Source organism: Myxine glutinosa, chromosome 10, assembly GCF_964187855.1.
Source record: "Myxine glutinosa chromosome 10, kmMyxGlut1.1, whole genome shotgun sequence".
NCBI classification, from domain to species: Eukaryota; Metazoa; Chordata; class Myxini; order Myxiniformes; family Myxinidae; genus Myxine; species Myxine glutinosa.
This window is the reverse complement of record NC_136270.1, coordinates 43881837-43902057: the sequence shown is the minus strand read 5'-3', so window position 1 is coordinate 43902057 and position 20221 is coordinate 43881837. Positions and strand designations below refer to the sequence as shown.

At 45.4% G+C, this 20221-nt stretch overlaps 1 protein-coding gene across 3 annotated transcripts in view; it reads right to left on the bottom strand.

Annotated features, from left to right (window-relative positions):
* Nucleotides 1-19987, bottom strand: part of LOC137434503 (RNA-binding protein with multiple splicing 2) — a 237502-nt gene extending 217515 nt beyond the window's left edge. For 2 of the 3 annotated variants that reach the window (XM_068127590.2, XM_068127591.2), the window contains exons 1-3: nt 19664-19970; nt 7727-7804; nt 7437-7475 (exon numbers count right to left, since the gene is read on the bottom strand). In XM_068127590.2, the coding sequence (XP_067983691.1) occupies nt 7437-7475; nt 7727-7804; nt 19664-19720 (174 nt within the window). In that variant the 5' untranslated portion in view covers nt 19721-19970. Of the gene's footprint in view, nt 1-7436; nt 7476-7726; nt 7805-19663 lie in introns of all 3 variants that reach the window. The other variant, XM_068127592.2, reaches the window with a different exon arrangement.
* Between the last annotated feature and the right edge of the window lie 234 nt (nt 19988-20221).

Here is a 20221-nt window from a genome sequence, read left to right as displayed (position 1 = left end):
TACTGTTTGCTTGTTTGTTTGATTTATTTGTTTGATAAATGTTAGCTCTTTCACGAGCCTCGACTCTGTATACAAAAAAAAAGAAGAAAAAAAAGAAAAAAAAAGTTACCGGAGGCATTATGTTTTCGGGTTGTCCGTCCCGTCCATCCGTCTGTCCGGGCTAAACCTCGTTTTTCTCAGTAACCACATGTCCGATTGAGACGAAACTTTCAGGGTATAAGTGACACCCATGCAGAATGTTTTTATGATAATTGTGACGTCATAGGTCACGTGGTATGGCAGCCATCTTGGATTAAAAGCAAATAAAAAAATATTTCTCGGAAACCGCTGAATGGAAAAATTTGAGACTTGGCGCATTGTCGAGTAGTCCCAATGGGGAACAAAAGCATGATGATGATGACATCACAGGTGAAATGGTATACCAGCCAAAAATGTTTTAATCGAATTCCTTTTCCTAAAAATCTGAAATTGCATGCACATGATCTATGACCCATTTGTATTGAAATATTAAATTTATGACATCATAGGTCATATGGTTTGGCAGAAATTTTGGATTGAAAGAAAATATTAAATAATTATATCTCTGAAACCGCTCACCCTATTGATGCGAAATTTTCCAAATATCATCTAACAGCACTTTTGCATATAGTTTGAAAATGATGTCATAGATCACGTGGTTTGGCAGCCATATTGGAAAGAAAAACGAACGTTATCCGATCAACGCGAAACTTCACAAACGTGATCCACTACCCATACATATGCAGAGTGATGGCATCTACCCGTTGTGGGACTATGCGGAGGCATAGTGGCGACACAGTCACATTGTTCTACTTTTCTTTTTCTTTGACCATAATCGGTTGCATATCAAAATATCATTGTGTAAACACAACCAGAACATTCTGATGCCATAATCTGAAAAATTCATGGTAAGAATTGATCTTCACCTGGCTCATTCAAGAAATTGTTTGGCGATGCCTGATTTTTGACTAAATATTTTGTAATCTGTACAAGGAGCTGGCGAAAACGAACGCACTCTGCAAAAGACGCCGTGGGGTCCTTAACGTCCACCAACGACCAGTGCTGGCAGTCGAGTCGTCCAGCTCAACGTCCATCCAATGGACGGGGCATGAATCGCTGCATCGCCGTGTGTGTGTGAAACACCAGGACGATGGTTTACATCTGGGCCGGGGTTCAAACCCAGGCTACACAACTCAACGTCGAATGTACGTTCCTCTAAGGCCTAAGCTATTGTTGCGGATTCGGGGGTCGGCGCTCCCCTTATCAAGGGGGGGTTAATCCCCTTGTCTTTTAAGCTGGCCATCCCCCAATCCTGGAAGCTATGACGCTCCTTCCGGTCGGAATTAGCTAGGGTGATTGGTCAATGAAGTCCCAAATACCTATGTACTAACCCGACCGTGAAGCAGGGAAATAACTCCCGCTCGAACCACGGATAAAATGGAAATTGCCGAGCGGTTAGCAATCCGCGGCCCGAGCCATTAACAAAGGCTAACCCGATCCTGTGCGGTTTCCAAATCGTGCCACAGGTACTCAATTGAAAGAAAGGACGGACGCGATCGGATAAGAGGAAACCAGAGTGTAGGAAGAACAAATAAGGGTTTATTTATTATGTACAAAAACCCAAAGAGGAAACGAAAGGAATATACAGGAGGAAGAAGAAACAAAAGGACACAGGGCAATCTTATCTATACAGTCTTAACTTATTACGACCCCAGGACAAACAGACACACTCACACGGAATTGTAGTGGTAGGGGAGGAAGGTCCAGGCAGATGGTCAGGTGATGGGATCCGGCTCCGGTCCACTCCAGTCCAGGCTCCGGTTCCGCGGGCGAAACCCGGCAGGCAGCTTCACGCGTATCGTCGGACGCGAGCGGACCTTACGTATCTTGGGGTTACATATATCGGGGGGACTGGGATGCGGCTTACGTAATACGTAGCTCGTGCCAGCTCTCTATCTCTCTCCCGATCAATGGCTCGTATCACAGGCAGTTCGTGCAATCAGCGTCTCCGCGCAGTCCTTTGAAACAAGCATGCCTCTCGATCAATAAGTTCATAAAGCGCCTTTCCCAACGAGTCCGTATCATCGACGGTCCCCTGCGCAGTCCTTTGAAACAAGCGCACCTCCCGATCAATAAGTTCATAAAGCGCCTTTCCCAACAAGTCCGTATCATCGACGGTCCCCTGCGCAGTCCTTTGAAACAAGCGTGCCTCCCGATCAATAAGTTCATAAAGTGCCTTTCCCAACGAGTCCGTATCAAAATGTGCTCCCTCACGCAGTCCCTAAAAGGGCTTCGCGCTTGCGCTTATATAACGTGCATGGAGATCAATCCGCGCTCTTCGAAACCATGCCCGCCAGTGAGCTCACCTCAGCCCTGGTTGGTTGGCGAGGGCTCACCGGCTCCGCCTTTGACGGCGAGTTGACAGGGCCACACCTCGTTCCCGGCGCTCAGCCCCCTTCTTCCTCGAGCTTGACCGTGTGGTTAATGGCGTTTGTTTGAGCAGAAGCTCAGCGAGGCAGCGAACGCTGCTAGCAAGCGGAAGCGCGTAATAGAATTGGGAGGGAGGTTGGCAAGGAAGCAAATGGGGCCTATCTTATTTGATTAATGCAACGCAGATTCAACTATTGGGAACACAGCCTTATCTGAAACACACACTAAGGAAATAACTGAAAGTCCTATGGTGTCCTACGTGTTGCTGTGGCCTAACTATGGGTGCAACCTTTAACCTTATTAAATGATGGAATATTATTTACAAGTATTTACAAAGTGAGGGGTTCTAAAAACAGCAACACTATCTTGCCAGCACTCAAAGGGAATAGAACGTATTTTGAAAATCACATAACACTAATAACTTGAGCTGAAATTACAAGGCCCATTCAATAATTTGAACAAATGAGATATTCGCAATAGCTCAAGAATTGTGAACTTTTTATGTTTCAATTGATAGAGGAAAAATTGTTCTGGTTTTGACTTCAAGAAGGTAAAATAATCCATCTTCATTATAAAACGATAGTTATTTTGTAGTACTCGCTATGCTCGCCTCACCACACATCGCTGCAGAGGCACAGGCTTGTTCAAACTGAGGATAATGACCTGACGGAACATAAGTTGTTGCGTTGTCATGATTTACACCATTCATAAGACAAACATTTCTTTTCTACAAATGTATTTGTAATATCGGTGATATTATTTTTTTGCAATTTATTTGTAATCAAAAAAGGTCCAAGTGGTGTAACAGGTCTTATGAGTCTTTAGGTGGTCTTAAGGGTCTTGGGAGACTTAAAGGGTCTTCAAAGGTCTAAGGGGTGTCAGCAGCCTAAAGGGTCGAAAGGTGTATTCCAACAGCACGTAATTACGAGACAGGATGCAACTGACGTTCAAACAGTACATAATTAATAGATAAAGAGTCACGTGGCCTCACGATTTCATGGTCCGTGTTTTTCGATTTTATATGTCAGGGATAAAAGGGTAATGTGATTGCCTGTACATACTGTAAGCTTCTGTAAATATGTGCAGTTTTAATAATGCTTAAAATGATTTTGTGTCCTGACTCATTCTTTCTGTCCCGACAGTGGCATATGGCAACTGGTGATTGGTTAATCAAGAGATTTGGCCTCCAATTAGGAACGCAGCACATAACTTGGTTCCGCTCGACTATTCAATTAAGATCTGCTCAGTGACTGTCGGCAGACTCCCCATTCGGAGCGATAACCTCATTAGTAACGGTAACGTGGCTTTGGACCTGAAGTCGGCTCAAGGTTAGCAGTACAAAAGGTGAGCATGGTCTTTGAGAAATGTCAAATGTCAAAGATTTGCGAGGAACTTGAAATCAATGATTTGTCCTGCTTTGTGGGGTTGGCCAGGGGAAGCTTGGCCCAAGTCTTTCATGAACTGGCTGGCCAGGCCTGACGTTTGGGTCAGGTGAGGGCAGAAATTTGGAATTTGGCCATGGTGCTGGTGATAGCTTGCCTCCTCTTTTCAAAGGACACCGTGATATCCCTAACATCCACCAATGAATGCCGGCAGACAGGATGCCCAGTTTAACGTCCATCCGAGGGACCGCACACACATTGATGAATCACCCTGCCTGTTGTTGTTTCATATGCACCCTGTAGCTGCTGGTTGCATCATTGCTGGAAGTGTGGCTGTGCTGCCGATACAGTGCCCCTGTTTCCAGGGGACAGGTACTCATTTTGCCGACTTCGGAAGGATGACAGGCTGAGTCAATCCACCTCGTGTTATTTCAACAATACGACAGGGGCTCAAGCTCAAGACCCTAACATCTCAAGCCAGCCACCTTGACCGTTAAGCCAACACGAAGCCTCACCACGACGGTGAGACACCGGGATGACAGTTTATAGCTGGGTCTGGATTCAAACCCCCTGGCTAGACAGCTTAGAGGCAGGTGTGTGTACCTTTAGGCCATCCTGCCAGCCATCCTGTTAATATTGTTACCTTGCGCTCGCGAAGCGAAAATCAGGGTTAGGCATTCGGTTGCGTACCTGCCTGCGTACATGTGGCGTGTCTGCATTTAAAAAAAATCATTTTCTCGGCAACCGTTGGTCCGATTGATACGAAATTTTACCATAGGAGAGCCTCTGCCTGTATAATTTATTTGTGTTCATAATTGTGACGTCATACGTAACATGGTACGGACATGTTGGAAAAACGTTGCACCTCTACATCTCCCAAACCGCTCAATGGAAAAAGTCGAAACATGGCTCATTGTCAAGTACACCCCATGGGGAATAAGATAGGTTGTTGATGTCATCGGTGCCTTCTTTATGACGTCATAATTCGACACGTATAATGCTTCATCCAATCAGTATGAATTTTTTTTCTCCACAATTCTTGGTCCAATTGAAACGTAATTTTCACCATAGGAGCGCTTCTGCCTGTAGAATATTTTAATGATAATTATGATGTCATATATAATGTGGTACAGGTGCCATCTTGGAAAACCCAAAAAATATTGCACCTCTATCTCCAAAACCGCTCCATGGAAAAAATTGAAATGAGCCACGTTGTAAAGAACTCCGCTTGGCGAATAGGTGTTGTTAACGATGATGACATTGGTGCCTTAATTATGACGTCATAATTCGACAGGGACAACGCTTAGTCCGATCAGTTTGAAATTTATTGTGTGACCTACGCAACAAATATATTGGAGAATAGAAATTTATGATGTTATCGGTCACGTGGTCTGGCAGCCATATTGGATCAAAGGAAAAAAAACTTCAAAAACAGAAGAGTTGGCTCGCAACAAGTTGATTGCGCAGAGTAAGTATTCTATGAATACCAACTCGTTATTATTATTATGCCATCATTGGATGGAATTGACTGATTAATTTGTGGTCATAATAATATTTTATGAAAAATCAAACTTGGATGACATCGAGTCGGGATTTGAGGAAGATTTATCAACAACCTAAGGTCTGCTGATGATTGTACTCAGTTGGGAGAAAGTTAAGAGGAATTGATGAAACTGGTACAGACAGTGAAGAAGAAAAGTGAAAAATCTCATCTTTATTTAATTAAACCTTTAAAAAATAATCTTGTGAACTGAGAAGATCGATGTGTTCAGATTGGGAGACGATCACGTGGAAATCATGCAAAGTTTCATCTTCCTGGGTTCTAACATTGAAGTGAGTGGAGAATGTGAAGGAGAGCTTAATAGACGGTTAGTGTTGCGGAGAACAACAATGTCAGGATTGACAAAGATCTGGAAATACAAAGATGTGACAACACAAGCAGGATGGGGAATGTTCTGCTATTTCCAGTTGTGATTGACAGATTGACAATTGACAGAGAGTGAAAAAGAAAGGAAGGAAGAAGATTGACAGTTTTGAAATGCGGTGTTGAAGACAAATGTTAAAAATCTCTTGGACTGCGGGAAGAAACGAGAACACCTGTTGTGCTTTGATTGGACACATCATGTGTACAGAAAACGAAAGTCTGGAGATATCAACCATGCTGGGCAGGATGGAGAGAAGAAGAAGAAGAGGAAGAGGCAGACGTTGTATGTGTCCGATGGATGTGATCATACTTCAATCGAGTCTCTCCTGGAGCTTCAAAAAGCAGTGGAGATGGAGATGTTTGGAGAAATCTGATCATGAATGTCAACAGAAGTCGGCCAGCATTTGATGGAACTAAATAACTAGTTATAATAATGTTGACTTCCGGTAGGTGTGCGGACCAGCGACTTGGCCTATACGCCGCCCATGTGTGAATACGTTAAATTTTCTTCAAATTTCCCCCAGCAGAATATTAAACAGTGATAGCAAATGTTAGGAATGGAGTTAGCGTCAAATAGAGGTCAGCGTTGGGCTGTAAGAGGGTCTGTGGTGTTTATGTTTCTGTGGTCTCCGTTATGATGTTTGTTTCTTCCCCTCCACTGCCAAACTCTGGAACTCTTTACCTTCACATGTCTTTCCAAACACTTATGATCTTCCCCTTTTCAAAAAGCAAATTCTCTGCTTTCTCAAAAACTCTGACTATTCTCTCCTTCTTTACTTTTCTATCAATGCAGCTCTTTTATTTAGGCCTGGCCTCAATGAGGACGACATAATCTGTGCCTGGAGCCTTCTACATAAAAAAAATCTCACGTCACAATTCAAGTCATAACCGGTAAAAAAAAAAATCACATATGAGGCCCCAAGATATAAGTTACAAACAAAATGCACATATAATCTAATGGCTATAAGAAGTCGGACAGGCTTTGGGATAGATCATTCATGCGTACAGTCTCATTTAAGCACCTTTATTAGCTAAAGATCATTGCGGCCTATCTATAGGTTTACCAAGTCGAGACAGATTGGATCCGTTAGTCTGTGGGGGATGTGACAAGCATAGAATTCCTCCAGGATGTCGTGTTTCCTCCATATTTATTTCAGTCTCGTGTTAAACAGCAGAAACTGTTTTAAAAGGCAATCGTACGTTGGGCAGATTTGACTGAATAGTTTGTGGTTACTTCCGGCAGGGATGCCCAACATGACGCCATAGCAACCTATTTATACACCTTAACATGGAGTTTGTCCAAGATGGAGAACCCCCATTGGGGGAAGGGTGCAAATTAAGTCCCCACAACCTCCATCATGTGAGCCTTAGTCCCCCTGGCAAGTTTGGTCGAGATTGGATAAGTAACGACCAAATGTATCGTGGTCAAAAATCATCGGACAGACAGACAGACACACATACAGACACCAAATTGTTTATTTTTAGGTTGTGATGCTTTTGTGCATGTGAAAATAAACAAATAAAGAAGTAGGGTAGGTTAGTAGGTAAGTTCAGAGCCATAATTGTACACTAAAACATTGGATTTTTTTTGGCTGTCAATTTTTTGGAGCTTTCTAAGTTGTATTTCAGAAGGTACAGGCATTACCACAGATTCAGTAATGTGTCAATTTGTTTACACCAACCTGTTTGGTCGTCAGCTTTATCAACGAGCCCTCGTATCCCTGAAAAATGCAGACGCGCAAAATGCATTCGAATTACCACAATGGCAATTTTTACAACTACTTTCACTGTTGTACCTCAAGCATCATACTTGTATTACACTTGCGGTTAAAATGCAAAATTATAACAAACAGAAACGTCGCTTCAAAAGAATCTCGGCTCTCCTGAGAGAAACTCTGTGTCCGCGGCTCCTGGAAGCAGTTGCTCCGCAACCACAGTTTTCTATCTGCGTCTCCTCACAAAGTGCGCACACCTTAAAAGGCCTGAAGAGCAAGTACAGTTCTCTAGGCTTGATGTCCATGGGAAGACCGCTGACAAAAAGTGTACGCACCTGCAGGAAGGAAAAGAGAAAAGAACGTTAAAGATTGTCCCCAACGTCAGCTCGGCTATCATGTTTCTTCCTTCCAAAGTGAGGAAAATTTGCAAGAAATATTAACTACAGGGTGAGCCATAAGTCCCAGGAGTAATAATATTGTTGCGGATCTCGGGGTTCGTCGACGTACTAAGGGGGGGTTAAGCCCTGCTCCCCCTCGAACTCTGAGTCCACGAGGCCGCCACCCACACTACACTCGTGGTGGACGGATTGCTAAGCAATTCCAGCCGCCGAGCCCGCAGATATGCGTGGAAGGGTTAACGGTCATGACCTGAGTACCTTCGACACACGCAGCTGTGAGAACGGGGACTGAACCTCGCACGAGTCACGCTGGTACTGGACACCCGAGCGGTTGTGCGTCGTGTAACTCGTGCCGTTAACACTATTGAACCCGATCGAGCGGTTTTAATTCAGGCAATGCTGGGCCAATGTTGAAAGGGCGATGACGACCAGGTTGGAAACCAAACCACAGGATTTATTACAATGTACAGTTTCACAGAAAAGGGACACAGCGAAGAATCTTAACGGCCTTACCTAGGTACCCAGACAAGGGCCCTCAGATTCGTTCGGGGAAGGGGAGGAAGAGGGTAATGCGCAAAAAGCGCGGCTGCTTCGTGCAGTTTGCCTGGACGGGCCCGTTGGGAGGATACCCCCAAGGATCGCTCCAACCCGGGACACCACAGCCGGAGATGTCCGCGGCAGGGGCATTGATCACGGACGTGCACGTAGCAGGAATCCGACAAGAAGAGCAGCGTATCCCAGGGTCAGTGAGGCAGAGAGCCGGGGCAGAGAGAGTGTCTATATGCAGGGAGTCCAGGCAGAGAGAGAGAGTCGGGGCAGAGAGAGAGAGTCGGGGCAGAGAGAGAGAGTCGGGGCAGAGAGAGAGAGAGAGAGAGCGGGGGTTCGGGCCGGGTTTTATAGCCCCCCGAACCCCCCACCCGAACGTTCCACGGGCCTCCATTGGCCGCCTGGGGTCACGTGTCGTGACAGCCCCTTATTGGTCACCGTTGGCCACTCCCTTCAGCTCCCATTGGCTGTTCGCTGTTCTCTGGCCACGCCCTCCAGCTCCTCCCTCGGGCCTGCAAGGCTTGTCCTAGGCCCAGGACAAGGCACTTTAGGCTGCAATGAGGCCTACCATTATCCTGCCTGCCTCAATGCATACTAACACTGGGAAGGAGACTATACTTCACATTTAATAAGAAATAACTAACTAAGCGAGGCTACGTGTTGTGGTGTAACTAACTATGGGGGGCGGGGGGGGGTTGCCTTTATTTACAAAACCGCAACAATATATTTCAGTACCGTAATACATAATGATATATTACAGTAATACCAGTAATACATGAACCACCTTTAGAAGCCATTTTTCCCCGCAGAGCAGGGGTTGGCCTTTTTGGGCACCTTGGTCTCCTTTTTGAAGCAATGTTTTATGGCCGGATGCCCTTCCTGTCGCCAACTCTGTTAGTCACCTCTCGCGACGCACAGGGAATAACCAGTGAACTGGTACTCAATTTGCCGACCTCGGAAGGATGACAGGCTGAGTCAACGCCCCCGGACGCTAATTCAGCGATTGACCAAGATTCAAACCCAGGATCCAAGGATCCCAAGCCGGCTCCCTAACCGCGAAGATTTGAACCCAGGATCCTAGGATCCCAAGCCGGCACCTGAACCGCTAAGATTTGAACCCAGGATCCAAGGATCCCAAGCCGGCACCCGAACCGCTAAGATTTGAACCTAGGATCCTAGGATCCCAAGCCGGCACCCTAACCGTGAAGATTTGAACTCAGGATCCTAGGATCCCAAGCCGGCACCCGAACCGCTAAGATTTGAACCTAGGATCCCAAGCCGGCACCCTAACCGCGAAGATTTGAACTCAGGATCCTAGGATCCCAAGCCGGCACCCGAACCGCTAAGATTTGAACCCAGGATCCAAGGATCCCAAGCCGGCACCCGAACCGCTAAGATTTGAACCCAGGATCCTAGGATCCCAAGCCTGCACCCTAACCGCTAAGATGAACCCAGGATCCTAGGATCCGAAGCCGGCACCCTAACCACTAAGATTTAACCCAGAATCCTAGGATCCCAAGCCGGCACCCTAACCGCTAAGATTTGAATGCAGGATCCTAGAATCCCAAGCCGGCACCCGAACCGCTAAGCCAACACCAGGCCTACCAGTAATACAACAATTCTAATACGTCCTTAGATATCGAATGCATACGGATGACGTCCGGGTCAGGAATGCGTGATGCCACAGAAGTGTTGGCGAAGACCTGCCAAGCCAAGGGTTGGAAAAATTTGATTGAGGTAATTTCGTACCACACATGCATGATGCGCAGGTGTCCTATCCTGCTGGAAATACATCTCATAGGCTAGTCCAGGTTGTTCAAGTTCAGGTGTGAGGTAATTCTCTAACATATGTAGATATGACTGCTGGTTGATTGACGCATCAAAAAAGTAAGGACCAATGAGGTGGTGGGAAGATAACGCCGCCCAAACCATAACATGTGGTGGATAGTCTTGCACTTCTTCAACATAATGTGGATTAGCATCACCAGAAGTAAACATTGTGTGGAGATGAACTGAGGTACACAGCACAATCACTATACATAACCTTTGACCTATTAAGAATTGTATCGAAGCGCTGCAGAAGTCCGTCACGGGCGTCTACCTGTTTTCATGACCTGCATCTGACAATTCACAAGTAAGTTGGTTTATATGATTTCATGTGAAGGTCTTCTTTCAATGTGACGTAACGATGGATACAAAACACCCAACTCTGCAGAACGTTTCTGCAATGATGTTTTTTTGGAAATCTGAGAATGGATGTTTTCATGTTTTGAATTCACAAATCACGAATTTTTGATCGTCCGCTGCGCTTTCTGACGAGTCCCACTTCCAGTCTGAAATTCCTTTTTTTCCCCCAAAGATGAAAATTTGATTTTGACGGTGCTGGCTTTCCAAAACGCTCCTCGAAGTCTTCTTGCACCAGTCTCATCGTCTTGTTTGTTTTTCTCCTCTCGTGGCACCACACCGCTACTACCAGCCTCTCTTCTACTGTAAAGGAATTGGTGTCTGCCATCTTGGTTTAATGTATTATTTATATGATCTGAAAAAAAACACAGTATAAACACATCGTGTAAACAAATATTGTATAAACAGCTAAAACAGTGTCCTGGGACTTATGGCTCGCCCTGTACATATCAATGTTTGTTGAAAACAGCTGTTCACCACCATCTCTTATCTTCCCCCATCCAAAACCTTGATCTTTTCTACCCCCGTTAAAACACCCCAGATCCACTTTTTTGAAATACCAACTTCTTTCCTGGAAGTCCTTGCAGCGTCCATGTGTTTTATACCTCTCCCACCTCCCCCCAAGCCCTCTCCCTCCCACAGATCTCCCGATGTCCCTGCTCTCAAATGTTGTGTTTGTGTGCTTCCCCATCTCTCCCCATCTTGTCTACCGCTCCCCTTATTATATGTTTTGTGTGTCCATTTGTTGTTTTTTTGTGATCAATGTTAGCTCTTTCACGAGCCTCGATGTTGTATACAAAAAAAAACAAAAAAAAAAACTAGGTTCTTATCTAAGTTTGAAATAAACAACGCTCATTACTTTACCAAAGAATATGTATTATATGTATTGCAGTGTCAGAAATATGTCGATCGTAAGTGAAGTATTTTAACAATCTGTGATGCAAACTTAATCAAATGGACGACATGTATTAGTATGTGTAAGCGTGGTCTTGGCATCGTACAAAACCTGAACCAGTGAAGGCATCAAATCCAATGATTTTCTGCATGGCAGACAGATCCAAATTGTGTCCAATGTGGAGGACAGACATTTTGTGGCAGCTCTGGTGGATTACAAATCAGGGGTCGGTATTTCTGCAGCTCACGATCCATGTTTATTGTATCGCAAGATGTTAAAGTTACGTTTGTTTACGATTCGGGGTGTTCGTTTTATTCTGGTGGGGTTTGTGTGGTCATGTCGTACTCTTCCTGAAAACGGTGAGAGGAAAGTCGAAAAATTGGTTAGTGGGACAAGGGGTGGGGAGTAACACAAGTGGTAAGACTAAACAAGTGGTAAGAATCCTTTGTTAGCCATAATCAAAACTGCTTAAGCCATGAAACAGGTAATTTATCAACTGATTTGCTAACTGAGCGTCTATTTATTATGTACAGTCGGACCTCAACATTCGCGGATCCCGCGTATTCACGGTTCATAACATGTGACCTGCTTCTACATTCTCGCTTCACTTATTCACGGGTAAAAATATTTATTCATTAATTTACTTATTTATTTATTTATTTATTTATTCATTTTCATTCATTCATTCATTCATTCATTCATTTTTAAAAATTTTTTTTACACATCAGGACTGGTCTCCTATAGTATGGCAGGGAGGTGCAGGAATTGTGCCTTTGGTGATACAAGGATGGCAATTGGCACATAGTCAGAGTATGTCCGAAGAAAGATATTTGGCTATAGGGCCATCGCACATTTGTCCTTTTTTCAAAAATGGCCGCCATTGTTGTCACAGGACAAATCTGCCATCACCCTATAGCCAAATATCTTCCTTTGGGCATACTCAGTCGACGTCATGACGTCGAAGGGTGCCGTTCTCGTTTACGCATGAAATCATCAATCCTGTTGAGGTTTGGATGATTGGCCATCTCGGTCAAACTTGAACCACCTGTGCTCGAGATGGGCCTTCTTTTTTGAGAGCTTGTGAGCCCAACATCCCCTCAATCTTTTGTCTTTCTATTTCTTTTCTTTTTATGAAACAAAGTTTGAAGTTCACGGAAGGGCTGCTCGATTATTATCTGGACATAAAGATCTTTTTTCTTTGGCCTGAAGCCTAAACCTCCCAACAGATATTAAAACCGAACGATGCGCAGACATCAACTGAAGTCAAAACAGATTAAAAGCCTCAAGAGAGACGTTACTTAGCCAATTATAGGGCGACTTATTATGAGGTGTGCTATGTGTAGAATGTGGGAGGTCAGGGGCTGTAGGAAGTGGGAAGGGGGGGGGGTGGGGTGGTATCTCGTCATTCCTGGCCAGAGTCTACATTCTCCCCGTCTGGCCCTTGCACAAAGCTGCCCGGAGCATGCTCGATATAGCATTTCCTGTTATCTTTCTCGAGCATGTTTTATCACCAGGCCAGGTTCCACCATTTTGCACCAATGATTCCGTGCACACTGCACATGCAGCCTGACTCCTTTGCAGTTTCTGAAGTCTTCCACAGTAGACAGACTGAGCAGGAATCTTTCCTCTTGGACAATGGCGGTAGGTCACAAGTGATCATGAAGGGAAAAATATGGACTTGGGAATGCTTGTGGGAAAAGCAGCCAGGTGCATACAACATGTATGATAGACGGTGATTTTCACGGTCTCCAATGATTCCCAGCTTCTTCCGTGGCCGACCCTAAAGGGATCTTTCCCCAAGTCTATCATAAACTGGCTGACTAGGCCTGATAATTGACAGAAGGTGACAAAACGACCATTGCTGGCGGAGAGATCCTCTGGCTTAACGTCTATCCGATGGACATGGACCACACGTTGATGCATCATCACCCTCCATGATGATGAGAGTTTACAGCTGGGGCCAGAATTAGAACCCAGGCTAGAAAGCTCGGAGGAGAGTGCACATACCTCTAGGCCATCCTGCCAGCCCACGCAGTGTTATCAAATACTTCACAAATCTGCGAGTTGACATTCAGCAAATCCTTCTTTGGCAAGTAAACTTGTAAATGTCAATTAAAGTACATTTTGAGTTATTGCATTGCAATAACAAATATCTCCAGGCATGAAACGACCCCAGACCACCTCATGGCATTTTCAATCCTCGTTCCATCTCCGCGTTCATTCGGCATTGGGCCCGATCGAGCAAACCATCCATCTCTAACCACACTGGCACTAAAAGCTTTCAAGTGTCAAACATTCACAGCCAAATCATTAACTAGCACTCAGGTATTTAAACACAATATTGTGCATGTGAATTATTATTCTTTTCCACCACATTCCACCCTTTTAAGGTGTGCGATAACCCATGAAGGTCAGTTTCTCAGATCGTTGGGTGGATAACATGGCCCAGCTGAGGCGCAATTCCCACCAATTGAATGCAGCATTATCCATCGAATGTTTCACCACTCATCTAATGCTCCATTCCCTCTTACAGGCCTTCATGTCCAGACTCCAATCTGTGTCCCCGCTATCCCGTTTTAGGGATGTAATGTGCCACCACCATGGTGCACCACCTGTCCTATCACCGCTCCGCTAAGCTTTTAGCAGTTGTTGCCCACTCGCGGGTACTAAAATACCATCCTCGCGACTCACGGCTGTTTATTTTTATTAATGACGTCCCGTATTTTCCGTGTTTTGGCATATACATTACACCATAAAGTTCACACACTCCTGTGGCGCAGTGGGCCAACGTGTTGTCATTCCAAATGACCTTTTGCATTGAAGGATGACCATTATACGGGTACCTCCCTCCCACACATCTCCCAATGTCCCTGCTCTCAAATGTTGTGTTTGTGTGCTTCCTCCCCTTCTCTCCCCATCTTGTCGACCGCTCCCCTTTTTATATACTTTGTTTGCTTGTTTGTTTGATTTGTTTGTTTGATAAAGGTTAGCTCTTTCACGAGCCTCGACTCTGTATAAAAATAAAAAAATAAAAAATCGAGAAGCACAAAGAGAAAATTGTGGTGTCTCAAGGAATGTCCTTCGCTCAAGAGCTCGTCCAATGTTCAACGTACCTCGCTCAAGAGGAAGAAAATGTCGGCCAGAGCGTTCATTTATAGTCAAGGCTCTGACATCATCCTAAGACGTCTCCACCAATCCCATAGTCCCTTCTTACCAGTCTTTTGCGCCAACCAATCCAAATCACTGCTCTTCGGGGCATGGCCCCATGGACCTTTTGTGCCTGTGTGTTCACCAGGTCGATGTTATCTGCGGTAGTGCTCAATGTCCTGTTTTCGGTTGGTTTTTTGGGGGGTTATTAATGGGTGATTTCTTACTTTGTGTGTGTGCTGCTGGTGTCATAAGGAACGGAGGAAAAATAAGAGGCCATTACATACAGGGGATTTACCATTAATCCCTCGCTAATTAACATATACAACCCCTCGTGATGGGAATGAAGACACGCTCTTCCACGACATACGGTCTCCACAAATTTCCTACTTATTACATGGGGTTTCTTCTTCTTCATGACAGTCGTAGCCCACTACCTATGCAATTCTACCTGGACTACTGCCTACAAACCCTACATTGCCTACCCCCTACAAACGTAACAATATAGATATATAGCTTAGAAAGTTGAAATTTCCAACACTGATGTAACTCAAACCACAATTCTAATATATATATATATATATATATATATATATATATATATATATATATATATATATATATACCACAAACTATCTATATATATATATATACCACAAAACATCCATAAACAAATGTTGGTCAGTTGAGCGTCTCGCTGTCTGTCTCTGTCTGTCTCTGTCTGTCTGTCTGTCTCTGTCTGTCTCTCTCTGTCTCTCTCTCCTGGGAGGGGGCGGGCAGAGCTTGGTCTGTGCATCATAAATAAAGAACTCATGTTGTTCACTCGTTCTTCATTTATATTTATTACTTGCATGCACGACCAGTCGCTTCGCTGACGTGTTTAATCAGAAGACGGCATGTTGTGCCCGACTTCACAAACACATTGCATGTCTATCCACGAGTACAAATGACGACATAAAGTGAAGTGAAGCACGCGGAAAAAAGGATCTATTTTACTCTATAATTTCCTGAACTTATTACCAAGCCTAATTAAAAAAAAAAAAATCATACCCCCAGGTACACACCCTTGGAGTCACCTAAGTATGCGTACAAAGTTTCAAGTTTCTAACTGTCATTGTCACGGAGCTGTGGTGCTGCTAAAACACACGCGCACACACACTGACGTTGCGGCACAAGGTACGAGCACAAAAGCCACTGTGGCAAGTCCTGCTATTTTATTCGATAAAAGCACAGAGGATGCACTCCAGTATCTGCTTGCAGAATGCAAGCACAATCAACGTGTGTGTGTGTGTGTGTGTGTGTGTGTGTGTGTGTGTGTGTGTGTGTGTGTGTGTGTGTATAACATATATACTGACACCAACAAACTTAAAATTCAAAAGCATAAACTCGGCCAAATGAGAAGTAGTTTAGAAAATAAAATAATTTTGTCTGAAACACGACGAATCACAACGCAGCAAGTCCTGCCATGAGCGACCTCTGGGTACTTGTAGCGCTTTGCTCGTTTTTGAGGTTAAAGCCATTTGACGATTATTCAGGGAAGGGGCGGACTGAGCAGTCGGGCATTCGGGCACAGACCGAGGGCCAGGGCCAGGGCCCGGGCCATCATCCGAGGGCCCGGGCCATAATCCGCACCCCTGGTTCAGTAAAAGGTCGGGCGAAATCGAAGCACAAATCACTGCACCCAGCGTGGGAAATCGGGTCAATCAAGATTACATTTGAAATCAAATTTACACTCGGTCCTTGTACCCGATTGAATTCTTACGTCGAGTCTCATATAATATATAATAATGTTCAATAACAATATCTCGGATGGTTTGTCATAAAGGGGATTATAATGCACATAACCTTGTACAAACCACAAAGAGTGCATTCTATTGTCCCCTAAACAATACATTTGTTCCTTGAGAGTGAAAGTGAACCAGAGGCCTCCAGGTTTTCCGATTCAATGTCCCATACCCCCTGTTAATTAGCTAACAAAGCAGTTTCTAGGCCAGGATCATGGTGGGCTGTTTGCCATCCCTCTCCCAGCAGTAGTTAGGGCAGGAATTTGTAATTTGTTCAGAATGCAGGCGATAACTCGCCTACCATTTGCGAAGGACACCGTGGGATGTCCACCAACCTGTTTTAACAACCTAAAGCCCAGTTTAACGTTCATCCGAGGGACGGCACACACATTGATGAACCAACCTGCCTGTGAAACACCAGGATGCCAGTTTATAGCCGGGTCGGCATTCGAACCCAGGTAAGCCAGCTTAGAGGGGAGTGTGCGTGCTCCTAGGCCATCCTGAAAGCCTTATGAACAATAACACGGATTGTAAAAACGATTGGCTCAAGGTTTTAGTAATTTGAGATACAGGAATTTGTTAACAATTTTTTTTTCACACTTTGTTTTTTCTTGTTGGTGTTGTTCCTACCTCTCACCTCCCCACCCCTGATGCATTCACCTGTGCACCCAAACACATCTCTCCTCTGGACACAATCAAACTCGCCTGTCCGCACAAATCAACCTCACCTGTGATTGAAATCGAAAGTTTAAACGTGTGTTCTCTCCAAAAGTTTATAAAAGGTTTTTGGACAACTCAGTTAATAATAAAACAAGTTCGAAACTGAAATAAAAATCCATGGAAGATCAGATTTAATTGTTTAAATATTTTATTATTTAGACGTTCGTGACTTTTTTTTACCGTTTTCGGATTTAACGTCTCGGTGAATAAAACGAAAAAGAAAATGATATAAAATCACATGATATAAATTACCTGTTTCATCAATTGTTTACTTTGTGTTCGCGACACTTACCATTCGCTCAGTTGTGAGGTCGTTTTTAAACGTGACGTGTACGACTCGTTTCACATAAGGAATGGGATTAACCAGGAGTGTCCTGAGATGTAAAAAGACGTGGAAAGTCGGGATTGACAAGGAGCGTCCTGGGACGTAAAAAGACGTGGAAAGTCGGGATTGACAAGGAGCGTCCTGGGACGTAAAAAGACGTGGAAAGTCGGGATTAACCAGGAGCGTCCGGAGACGTAAAAAGACGTGGAAAGTCGGGATTAACCAGGAGCGTCCGGAGACGTAAAAAGACGTGGAAAGTCGGGATTAACCAGGAGCGTCCGGGGACGTAAAAAGACGAGGAAAGTCGGGATTGACAAGGAGCGTCCTGGGACGTAAAATGACGTGGAAAGTCGGGATTAACCAGGAGCGTCCGGAGACGTAAAAAGACGAGGAAAGTCGGGATTAACCAGGAGCGTCCGGAGACGTAAAAAGACGTGGGAAGTCGGGATTAACCAGGAGCGTCCGGAGACGTAAAAAGACGAGGAAAGTCGGGATTAACCAGGAGCGTCCGGAGACGTAAAAAGACGAGGAAAGTCGGGATTAACCAGGAGCGTCCGGAGACGTAAAAAGACGAGGAAAGTCGGGATTAACCAGGAGTGTCCCGAGACGCAAAAAGACGAGGAAAGTCGGGATTAACCAGGAGTGTCCCGAGACGCATAAAGACGAGGAAAGTCGGGATTAACCAGGAGCGTCCGGAGACGTAAAAAGACGAGGAAAGTCGGGATTAACCAGGAGCGTCCGGAGACGTAAAAAGACGAGGAAAGTCGGGATTAACCAGGAGTGTCCCGAGACGCATAAAGACGAGGAAAGTCGGGATTAACCAGGAGCGTCCGGAGACGTAAAAAGACGAGGAAAGTCGGGATTAACCAGGAGCGTCCGGAGACGTAAAAAGACGTGGAAAGTCGGGATTAACCAGGAGCGTCCGGAGACGTAAAAAGACGTGGGAAGTCGGGATTAACCAGGAGTGTCCCGAGACGCATAAAGACGTGGAAAGTCGGGATTAACCAGGAGTGTCTCGAGACGCATAAAGACGTGGAAAGTCGGGATTAACCAGGAGTGTCTCGAGACGCATAAAGACGTGGAAAGTCGGGATTAACCAGGAGTGTCCCGAGACGTATAAAGACGTGGAAAGTCAGGATTGACCAGGTGTGTCCAGACGTATAAAGACGTGGAAAGTCGGGATTAACCAGGAGTGTCCCGAGACGTATAAAGACGTGGAAAGTCAGGATAGACCAGGTGTGTCCAGACGTATAAAGACGTGGAATGTCGGGATTAACCAGGAGTGTCCCGAGACGTATAAAGACGTGGAAAGTCAGGATTGACCAGGTGTGTCCAGACGTATAAAGACGAGGAAAGTCGGGATTAACCAGGAGCGTCCGGAGACGTAAAAAGACGTGGGAAGTCGGGATTAACCAGGAGCGTCCGGAGACGTAAAAAGACGAGGAAAGTCGGGATTAACCAGGAGTGTCCCGAGACGCATAAAGACGTGGAAAGTCGGGATTAACCAGGAGTGTCCCGAGACGCATAAAGACGTGGAAAGTCAGGATTAACCAGGAGTGTCCCGAGACGTAAAAAGACGTGGAAAGTCGGGATTAACCAGGAGTGTCCCGAGACGTATAAAGACGTGGAAAGTCAGGATTGACCAGGTGTGTCCAGACGTATAAAGACGAGGAAAGTCGGGATTAACCAGGAGCGTCCGGAGACGTAAAAAGACGTGGGAAGTCGGGATTAACCAGGAGTGTCCCGAGACGCATAAAGACGTGGAAAGTCGGGATTAACCAGGAGTGTCCCGAGACGTATAAAGACGTGGAAAGTCAGGATTGACCAGGTGTGTCCAGACGTATAAAGGCGTGGAAAGTCAGGATTGACCAGGTGTGTCCAGACGTATAAAGACGTGGAAAGTCGGGATTAACCAGGAGTGTCCCGAGACGTATAAAGACGTGGAAAGTCAGGATTAACCAGGAGTGTCCCAAGACGCATAAAGACGTGGAAAGTCGGGATTAACCAGGAGTGTCTCGAGACGCATAAAGACGTGGAAAGTCGGGATTAACCAGGAGTGTCTCGAGACGTATGAAGACGAGGAAAGCCGACCATCGTGAAGGTTCGTATCCTCGTTCAGTGTCTGCCATTCACGTACACGACCACACAGGTGCACCAGCGTACGTGCGTGCCGTAGCGACCTACGTCACACTCACCTCGTCATCCTGTCCGCTCATACAGCTCTCGGAGTCCGAGCTGCAGCCTCCGTCCATCGCAGCTGCGAGAGCGGAGGGTCCGCGGTGCCGGTGGGCGTCGTGCGGGCGGCCCGTGGGAGGAGAGAACGCGCCCACCAGGTGTACGCCGGGCACGGCACTCACCTTGCCGACGACAGGTCATGAGGAGGAAACCTGCTCAAATTGAGAATCTAGAGATGGATAAAGAGAAACGTGAAGCGAGCAAATGTTTCCTTTGTAACAATGTGGAAAGAAATCGGTGATGATCGACCATTTGAACGTGTCCAGCGTGATGACGTCACCATCTCTTTACGTCACTCTGACTGTCCAACTTCACCCGGACACGGGCGGACATTGTTTTTGTACGAACGGACGAGCGGTCTCTATAAATCGAGAGAGAAAGGAGGATTATAATATGGTGCGGGGATTTGAGAGGAGGGGAAAAAGTTTGGGAAGAAACGGGATTCGGGGGAATAGGAGAGATAAGATGGGGGGAGGAAGTGGGGGGAAATTTCTACCATAAAATTTCTACGTAATAAA